The sequence below is a fragment of the Hakea prostrata genome, chromosome 5, assembly GCF_041222555.1.
Source record: "Hakea prostrata isolate BN-2017 chromosome 5, UWA_Hpros_2, whole genome shotgun sequence".
Classification (NCBI taxonomy): Eukaryota; Viridiplantae; Streptophyta; class Magnoliopsida; order Proteales; family Proteaceae; genus Hakea; species Hakea prostrata.
In genome coordinates this window covers 22,498,045-22,508,716 of record NC_142604.1, presented here as the reverse complement: position 1 = coordinate 22,508,716, position 10,672 = coordinate 22,498,045, and the positions used below count along the sequence as shown (strand labels likewise).

At 35.6% G+C, this 10,672-nt stretch overlaps 1 protein-coding gene across 2 annotated transcripts; it reads left to right on the top strand.

Moving 5' to 3' along the window:
* The first annotated feature begins 6,139 nt into the window (after nt 1–6,139).
* On the top strand, nt 6,140–10,324 carry EMB2768 (Tyrosyl-tRNA synthetase, class Ib, bacterial/mitochondrial). 2 transcript variants are annotated; one of them, XR_016173653.1, is made up of 3 exons: nt 6,140–7,820; nt 9,006–9,118; nt 9,299–10,322. XR_016173653.1 is itself a non-coding variant. In XM_089157112.1 (2 exons), exon 1 carries the CDS (start codon nt 6,236–6,238, stop codon nt 7,787–7,789), a length of 1,554 nt encoding a protein of 517 aa, XP_089013238.1. In that variant the 5' UTR covers nt 6,140–6,235; the 3' UTR covers nt 7,790–7,820; nt 9,006–10,324. The 2 variants fall into 2 exon arrangements, 1 of the variants encoding a protein (XP_089013238.1); XM_089157112.1 differs by having other exon boundaries at nt 9,006–10,324.
* The last annotated feature ends 348 nt before the right edge of the window (nt 10,325–10,672 follow it).

The following is a 10,672-nucleotide window of genomic DNA, read 5'->3' as shown; positions in this document are numbered from 1 at the left end:
TCTGAGAAAAATGCAAATAATGGAAGGTTGCAACGAATCGTTGTGAACTGATGTTCAGCCACGATATCTACTGGATTTTCTATCTCTCCAGGTAACCTTATGAACCGTTTGGAGTCCGTCACAAACATGGTAATACATAGAATCTGAACAGTGCAAATTCTCTAAAACTCCTCAGCAAAAACAACAACAATATCATATTTAAGTTGTGTCATAGTGAGAAAGACTAGAGAAGACAACAACAATTGAAACAACTCACAGAGATGCCCAGTCAGACAAAGGCTCTAAGATTGATGTAAACTGATATTAGACAAAAGAAAACACGGAACGTACTAACCAGGAGGATAAAACTGGAATCATACCAATCCAGTATCTTTGACCACAACTAAGAACTCAAACAAAATATCTGTTAAATGGTTATTATCTAAATCATATCAAGGAACACACAGGCACACAACCCTCAAAATATCTAGGCACGGAACCATAACCAATGCCTCATAAGATAATAAATATATATAAATGAAAATTCACAGTGAGTCATCCATCCACTTGCAGAAATATCCGTAAGATTATTATAGGGAAAATATGCAAAACTTTCATGAAAGAGCCACTGACAGAAAAAAAAAAAAAAAAAATTCAGTTTAAATAGAAGCACTTCTGCCAGAAATTATAATAATGAACTCTACAGGCAGATTGTTATCGATTGCTCTCTAAAAACATGCCAGCATAAAGATAAAACAAGTTTGCTCTTGGAGTGCTTATCCAAATACTACTTGTTGATGCAGAATTTGGTCCCTCCTGATCGAACGCTCGAACCGAAGGCAAATAGGGGCTGGGCGGGGGGGGGGGGGGTTGGGCCCCCTACGTAACAAGTTAGTTCAAACGAACAAAGAAAGCCAGCTCAATCTCTCAAAGTATTCAATAACTCAAGAGTGCATACCTGATAATGATGAGTATGTGAGTATTTATAGATCTTAGGAGAGGTTACCTTAACTATGCAGTAATGGAGTTCGAATAGAACTCTGTCATTGTTGCTAGCTTCCTGAGGAGAGGAATCTTATCCGCCAAGACAGTATTACTTGGATTGTAGTTGTAGAGTCCGATTTGGATTCTAAGACTAACCCGACTTGATCGCAATCCTTATCCCTATCTTTAAGGAGGTTGGATATGATTCAAATTGTATACCTTGTTTAGTGCCTTCATTTTATTCATGGTCCGGCCAAGGTTTGATCGGTCCAGTTCTTCCTTGGTCGACTCAGACAGGTCTATTATAAAATATCCATAACACTACTGTTATCGATTCATGCAAGAAACAAATTATAAAAGAAATCGATTGTAATCCCTTCTTATATTCTGCCTTGCAAAATTAAATGACAATATTCTGTATTAAGCATAATTAGTCCGAAGTCTTATGCAATCGTTTTAACAACTAGATTATGAAACCAAAGGAAATAATCGTCAACTTGAAGCCACTGAAACTAAACAGGAAAACTTCTAATCCTGCTACTCTTAAAAGTCTTATACGATCCATTTAAATACTTTAAACTTGTTGGAAATATATTACCACAGGGCAATCATATAAGACAAATAAAGCAGAATTAGAAAAACTTATCTTGATTCAAATGGCATGAACAAAACCCTTTTCGAAAGCTTTGTTATGTACATCCATCTTGATAAACGAAAATTGACGGAGTTGTAACGTGCCGGTAACGACACTTTCTTTAAGGTATTTAAACGCCCCCGAATTGTGCACACGGGTCAAGAATGCGTTTTCACCTCCAAGATCAGTCAACCCCTCCATCTCAGACGGTGCACTCCGTAATTAATGGACTAAGGGATCCGTAAAGCTACATTCACCAATTCGTTTTTTATGACACAATTTAAAGTAAACCAATGATTTTCAAAACGTTCGTGCAAAATAACAAACTCCTCCCACCTTTATATAGAAGAGCAAGAGACACCAACGAATGTCTCCAAATGTTATATCTCTTCCCTTAAGGCATGTTTGTTAGCAAAGACACCTATTGGCCATTTAGGTGTCTTTTAGGAAAATACTCAACATTTAGGAAAATAAATTGTTTGAATTTTCAAATAAAACTATGAAAATTACAACAGTCTTGAATATGAGGACATTGACATATTTGATTTGTCGAGAAACCAAAGGTCATTGAATGATAGTGACATAAAATAGAAATGAGTTCCAAATCCAAAATGAGCCTGAGTACAGTTTCACTCATGGGATCTGTATGTGATGGAATTAGACTAAATTAAAGAGAGGAAGTGATCAAAATAATTTTCTTAACTCGAAGGTTCCAACGATTGAATTAAAGTGGGCCTACAAACCCATAAAAATGGATCATTCATGAGTGTATGAATTATGCATGATATGAAATAAAATATACATGTTATATCCTATTTCATGACAAATCTTTTCCTGTCTTTTCTTTTTTTCTTTGAAATATAGTTAGTCTTTTATTATCTATTAATTATTTACCTATTTTTTATTGGATATTTTTAACGTTTAAGTTACTAATAACAAGATATACTCCTTAAAAGGAAAAACATGAAAAAAAAATCTTCTCCTAAATTTTAACCCTCTCTCTCCAATTTTCATTTCCTTTTTTTCTATCCTTAAAACTTTCCTACCATTTAGTCATTTACCAAAAGCTTTTTTTTCTTGTATTATATTGTTGGTTTTTTTTTTTTTTGGTTAACTTTATGAAATTTATTTTTATATAAAAAATTTATGAAATCTATGATACCCGTATTTTTTTTTTCGGGTACATGTATCCTTATTCCTTAGTTTTTATTTCATTCAAAAGTGGTATTTTTCTTGTCAGATTTCGGATCGAAATCTCCTTTTTTTTTAATTTTTTTTAAACAAAAGGCGAAGATATGATTTATAAATAATAATAAAAATTAAGAGTAATTACTATTGTCCTTTTATATTATTACTTAATTACTAAAAGAACCCTATTCTTTATGAAATTATTATTGCCTTCTAATGATGTTAAGAGACTGTTATGGTTGAATGTTTAATATCTATTTTGCCCATTTAGAATAAAAAAATAAAAAAATAATAATATTATCCTCATTTAGAAAGAAGAAAAAAAACTATATATAATATCAATTTTACACTTGTATTCTTATCATTTTGGATTCACCATAAAAAATTCTATCAATAATATAGTAGGAACTAGGAACTTCCTAAAATTGATAATTTCAAATTAGAAAATAAACAAATAAAATTTGATTGGAAGTAGGAGAATTTTCAAGATTTGATAATGTATAAAAAAAAGGGTGATTTTCATCTGGACCCCCTGAGGTTTGGTCCAGGTCACTTTTAGTCCAGTTTCAATTTTCTTTTGCATATGCCTCCCCTGTGGTTTTAATAAATGATTAAATAAGGACACACTTAACAAAAATAGTTAGTTTAATAAATTTTGTGACCACAATACCCCTGTGTCCTTTGGACTTCTTTTTTTTATTTTAGTTTCAATTTATTAAAATAGATACTATCAAAACAAATAAATATTAAATAAATAAACAAAAAACTTTACCAAACTAATTCCTGGCAGCTAAGAAATAAAGAACATTGGCTCTGCAACTTCACAACGGAAGGAAGAAGACAAATGGTCTTCTTTAAACCTATCATATGGCTCTTCAATACAAGTTTTGATCCCTCGGTGGAGATGGATGTGGAGGCGAAAGCAAAAGGGGAAGTGGGGGGAGAGGCTCGAATTCGATACGCGGATACAATGAAGCGGGGGTTCAACTTGCACCAGATGGATGAAATTGCGATCCCACCACCTGCACCTCCACCTCCACCGAGGGATGCAGATGATAAGCATCGCCGATTGAGTTCTTATTGTGGTCGTCAACATCAGCCCAGCCACTCCCACTGCCACTGCCAAGGGCAGCAACGTTATTGCAGATGATCTTATAAGCAAAGTTATGAAGTGCAGAACACCGTTAATATGGAAATCCAGCCAATCTTGTTCCAAGACATTCCAAATCAGCACCTGAAAAAGACCCATCATGCCAATCACTGCGAATCAGATTCCGACACAAATACAATGCCTGTGGACTCTTCCCATCTCTGAAAACACTTCAAGTTTTCCCAGCTCTTAATTGAAGAACTTTTAATCTGTGAATCCATACCCTTCTTCCTTCATATTTGAAGAACTTTATAAAATCTCTCCTTTCAAGTCTCTCAAAACTATATAAAATCCTGCTCGGCCGTAATCACCATACCCTTTCTCCTCCCTCGCTGCACCTGCAACCCCACCACCAACGACGTCATCGTTACCGGCCATGGAAGACGTCTCTCCCTCGTAGAGATCCTAATCTCGAACACAAAATACCCTGTTCTTATGCTCCGTTGCCAGATGAAGAATCACAATTAGAGATTCCGTCAACTCAGCCAGGGAACCATGAGGGTTTTTGCTTCAATCTTATAACAAATTCTCTATTCTAACTTCTAAGTATGTTTCAGTTGTCAAGTTGCAGAGCAACTGTTTGTTTTTGTTTTCAAATTCCATAGTTTTGAGAGGGAATTAGTTTGATAAAGCTTTTCATTTATTTATTTATTTCAATAGTATTTATTTTAATAAATTGAAATAAATATATATATATATAAAGGACACAAGGGTATTTTTGTCACAAAATTTATTAAACTATCTATTTTTCATTTCGTAAAACCACAGGGGAGCCATATGCAAAAGAAAATTGAAACTGGACTAAAAGTGACCTAGACCAAACCTCGGGGGTCCAAGATGAAAATTACCCTAAAAAAAAAAGTAAATAAATAAAAGGTAAAATATAAGTGTTGTTGCAAAAATTACTTCGGCAACACAAGCGAACAACCTGCAAAAAACGTGCTCGATTGGGTTAGTCTATGAACATCTCTAATGATCAAATTAGTGGAAGTGCACAACTTTAGGAGAAGAAAATAACTTATATAATTCTCAATGCTAGAGAGTAACTTAATAGTGCCTACCTGTTAATGAGGAAGGTGTGAGTATTTATTAATTTTTTATTTTTTTTGGTAAAGTTGTGAGTATTTATAAATCTTGAAGCGATGTTACCTTAATTGTACAATAATGAAGTTCGAATAGAACTCTATAATTGTAGCTAACTTCTTGGAGAGAGGAATTTTATCTCCCAAGAGAGTATTACTTGGATTATAGTTGTGGAGTCCAATCTAGAATCTAAAAGCAATTCGAATGTCCGATTTGATCAAAATCCTTATCCTTATCTTTAAGGAAGTTAGATATGATTCAAATTGTATGTTGCTTAATGCATTCGTTTCATATGTTTATTCATGGTCCAACTAAGGTTTGATCAGTCCCGTTCTTCTTTAGTCAGATCTAGGTAGGTCTATATAATTCGTCCATAACATATAAAGGAATTACCATTTTTTTTTATTTCTTTATATTTTTAGAAAATAAGATTGCTTAATTATGATAATTATTTTCTTAATTACTAATAGTAGTAATATAAATTTAATATAAAGTGTAAATAAGTAAAATCTTAGAGTTATTTTTGAATTTTTAGATAAATCAAGGATGCCACATCATTACTTAACTAACGGAACTTAACTGCAAGGAGGACATCAGTAATTACAGGTAAAGTCTAAGGTTGAATCAGTAATTTCAAAAAGTGGAAGTGATAAAGTAGCAATTAAGAAATAATACAGGGATATAATAGTAATTAACCCAAAAATCCAATTAGGCTAAAAGAATACTGCTGTACACAGTACCTATATGACATGATATTAATGCCTAAATCCATGTCTAAATTTGGCTCTCTTAGAACTTATATGGAAGTAGTATCCATTCAATGTTGATCGATGTCTACGTCTTCTACTTCCAGTCAATAAGTTTAGAACTGTTGGATCATTGTAGAGTTGTTTGGTTGGCAAGAACAACACTTTTTAGTGAAAAGATCGTGGTTTGATTTTGTCTGATGTTGTATTATGTAATACTGGGTCGCAACATATAAAAATCGCCCGTTCCAGCAAAAACAAAAGAACTGTTGGGCCTGGGCCTGGGCCTGGGCCTGGGCAACTCACTGGCGCAGGTCTCTCTGGTTTAAGCTCTTCAAGGGTTTCGTGGATAAATCTGATAACGTTAAGAACTCCATGAGAGAGGATCTGAGCTGCTTACTTTTACAGAGAATCCTTTGTACTGGGGTGGAATTTTGTTTTAGTTTTTGGTAGGAGCTTATTCTTCCACTAATGGCGGGTGTGGTAACCACAACTGCTGCTTCAAGGGCGTTCTTTTTCTGCAGAAACAAGCAGCCCTCCTCCTTTTTATCTATAAGACATAGTCTCACATCTATGCGCTACAGCGGCAACCAGTTATTTTCGTCCCTAAAACCCCCTAGAAAGGATTTTTCTTTGTGTTTATTCGTCAGATGCATTCAATCCCATCAAGAAACTTTGGAGATGACGAGAAATGAAGATGTTTCCTCTGTTTACGGACGCAATGTTGTTGACATTCTTGAAGAAAGAGGTCTCCTTGAATCGATCACCAATGAGAATCTCAGGTCAGTTTGTTCCAACCCGAAGGTCAGTCCTTTGAGGGTTTATTGTGGCTTTGACCCTACGGCCGAAAGCTTACACTTGGGAAACTTGCTTGGTATTATTGTACTATCTTGGTTTCAGAGATGCGGCCATAAAGCTGTTGCTTTGATTGGTGGTGCAACTGGTAGGATTGGAGACCCATCTGGTAAAAGCTTGGAAAGACCTGAATTAGATATCGAAGCATTAGAGAAGAACACAATAGGGATTATGAATACAGTTACTAGGATTTTAGGTAGAAAGGCTTCAGAACCAACAATGGATATGGGTAAATGCGATTCTTTTGTAATTATGAATAATTTTGACTGGTGGAAGGACATCGGCTTATTAGATTTTCTGCGAAATGTTGGCCGGTTCGCAAGGGTGGGTTCGATGATGGCCAAGGAGAGTGTGAAGAAGAGGTTAGAATCTGAACAAGGAATGAGCTATACTGAATTCACATACCAGTTGTTACAGGGTTATGACTTTTTATATCTGTTTAAGAATGAGGGGATTAAGGTTCAAATAGGAGGGAGTGATCAGTGGGGGAATATAACTGCTGGGACGGAATTGATTCGGAAGATTCTTCAGGTGGACGGAGCATATGGTTTGACATTTCCTCTTCTGTTGAAAAGTGATGGAACCAAATTCGGCAAGTCTGAAGATGGGGCTGTCTGGTTGTCACCCTCGATGTTGTCGCCTTATAAGTTTTATCAGTACTTCTTCTCAGTTCCTGATGTGGATGTAACTAGGTTTCTGAAGATTCTTACTTTCCTGAATATAGAGGAGATTCAGGAACTAGAAGAGCAGATGAAGAAATCTGGATATGTACCTAATTCGGTTCAGAGGAGACTTGCAGAAGAAGTAACACGTTTTGTCCATGGTGAAGAAGGACTGCTGGAAGCCTTGAAGGCTACTGAAGCATTGAGGCCTGGATCTGAGACAAATTTAGATTGGAAGTCCATTGAAGGGATTGCTGGGGACATTCCTTCCTGTTCTTTGGCATATGATCAAGTCTTGAATGCTTCTCTGGTTGAAATCTCTGTTTCCACTGGTTTGCTTGAGAGTAAGTCAGCTGTGCGCCGCCTCCTTAAGCAAGGTGGGCTTTACTTGAATAACAACAGAGTTGATGATGAGGGAAAGAAGATTGAGGCTGTTGATATCATTGATAGGAAGGTGCTTCTTTTGTCTGCTGGGAAGAAGAATAAGATGATTATAAGGATATGTTAATTTCCTACATTAACATATTTTTCTACAAAATGTATTTCTCAATACTTTTTGTTTCCAATACAAAATTCTGTGCCCTATTTTTATTTATTAGGTTGAATGTGTCAGGATCTTTGTGGATTGGCAAGCCCCTTCATGTACAATTTGGAATTGTTTTGTTGTCAAATATCTATGTTTACTTTGGAGATATTTAGTCATGTTGAATGGTAGTAATTCAGTGCAAATTACAATTATGGTCTTCTTAAGGTCAGTATGATGATGGTTCAGTCCATTTTAGGAGAAAAGGATAGGAATTGTGGGAATTAGGGTTAAAATGCTTCCATGACTGATCAAAGAGTGGATAAAGATTCTTTAAGAATGTAAAGTCAAGTGGATTCGTCATGGAAAGTTATATGAAAGAAAATTTAACTTTAGTAAAATGTGCACGTCAGGTGATGTTTCATTTTTTTGGTAACAGATGGTTGATATGTGTCTAGGTGACCAAGACATTGCAAGGGGCCTGGGGCCCTGGATGCAACGCATCCAAGATGACTGGACACCTTAGGACATTGCTTTCATAATTATGATTTGATATCCTAAAGTAGTTTGGTTTTTGTCGGAACTGCAATTAGAAGTTTCGAATAATATAATGCCACTGAGTGGGTGTATATGGTTGATGAGTCCCATAGAAACTCAAAATAAATAAAACAATAATAGCTGTACTTGCAACTTTGGGGAAGAAGTAGATTTGGAAGAGTGGGGAAACGTATATTGTTCCGATTTTTTTATCTGATCTTGACCACATTATTTCCGGTCAAAATTGGAGTCCCACTGCTGTTGCTTATAGCTCCATATGACAAAAAGCTAATTTCTTTATTCAAGCAAATATGTTTTCCGATATGAAAATAAATAGGTCTACTTAAACCATTCGAACTGTATTATGGATACTTAGGCTCTTTAAACAAAAAATAATATTGTAATATAGGCATTCGTTTTATCCTTTATATGTTGTTAAGATTCACAGAATTTGATTTTTACTGCTTCCTTGCTATGACTTGTTCCTTTTATTCCTCATGTCTTATTAGTAGTCATACCTTGAGATTGTTCTTGTTTTGAGTGCTGCTTTTTCTTTGATCTAGTTTCTATTCTACTGTCATACATGATTATTTTTGAATAGCCAGGTTGCAAAGGCACCAGACAGGAATGGAGGTGTTTATTTATGACATTTTGATAATTGCAGATGTGATCCATTGGGCCATGGATCTATAAACAGCTCTGAAGTCTTCAAAACCGTTGGAAGATATGGCCATGCGTGGCGTGAGATACGATTGCTTTGGAGTCAATAATGCATTGGTGAGACTCATCTTTTTTCCTGTTGTTGGTGCAGGAATCAAAAGAAATATATTATCTTAAATCATCTTTAATAACATCTATATACAGTTCTGCATTGCTGATCCAACATTCTTGGGGTATTTTATTGAAAGATGAAGAAATATGTTATCTTGAATTATCTTTAATAACATCTGTATACAGGTCTGCATTGCTGATCCAACTTTCTTGGGATATTTTATTGAAAGATGTGTAGCTGCAGCAGGAAAAGTTGTGCATCGGGTAGTCACTAATTACTAATGCTAGTTTTTAGTGATTGACATCTAAATTGAAATTCAGCTACCAGCCTTAAATTTTCCTTGCTTTCTTTCTGCATCCTTTATGTTTGTGAGTGTGCCTTTTGGGTTGAATTTTGCTGCTTTTGTTTTTCTAGGACTCTTATGCGGACTTCATCCTTTATACCCGCTATCTTGTTAATCTTCACCCCAGAAAAAGGAAAGGGGTCGGATTGGGGATGGGGGGAGGGATTGGTTGCTTTTGATTATTGATTATACAATGTTTAGCTTTTAGCATCTGGGCATCTCTTTCAGTTAGTGCAGCAGTCTTTAGGGCTTCTTGTCTTAGGCCTGTCTTTAGCCCTCTGGTGGCAGGAGCTCTAGCTAACAGAGAGTGTTGCCTCAAACACTGCGATTCGGACTTGCACCTGGAACTGGTGAGAGATCCTTCAGCCAAGATGGTGCACTTGCACTTCAGACTGATGACAGGATCTGGCACCGGCTTCTTCTTTAGATTCAGATGTCAATTGCTTGTCGGGGATTTGAAGGATCCCTTGGTTTTATCCAGCCAGTTGAAGGTGAGATAGAAATATCAGAGTTAGAGTGGACTGCAGTCTTACTGATATCTGGACTATGCTACTGACAATCGAGGCACTTGAGGATGCCCATGGAGTGGTAGCCTTGATGCACTCTGATGATAGTAAGGATGATGAGGGTTTCAGCTTAGAGGCATTATTTTCTTCGAAGCCTTCAACAACAATTACATTAACATGATCCTTATCAGTGACGGATCCAAAAAGGAATTGGACCTTTATGCTATATACATTTTGTTTCCCTTTGCAGTATGGCTTGGTAAATGCTTTCAACTTTTCAATTCTTTCTTAAAGTGAGAACAATACTGACATAAAATTTTGAGTTATTTAGTCTTCTGATCTTATTAGAAATTTTCAATGATAAGGATTATGTCACTTGCTTGATTAGAAATTTTCAATTCTATTCCATATATAATATTGATTTGTGAACATGATTTTGATAATTTAAAAAATAAATAAATAAATAAAATAAAATTCTGTTGGATCCATATCATGACTTATATTGTTTTACTCTACTGATTGTTTGGGGTTCCAATTACTGAATATCATCTGCAGTTGCATTGCCCTTTTTTTTCAGATGAAAACTCAACAATCCCTGTATTAGAGGTTGCAAATCGAAACTGTTTCCACTCAAGCTGACACCTCTATAAATTTTTAGTTAGAGCTTGTTTTCGGCTTTGAATTTGATTTGAGTCCTTGCAGTCTTGATT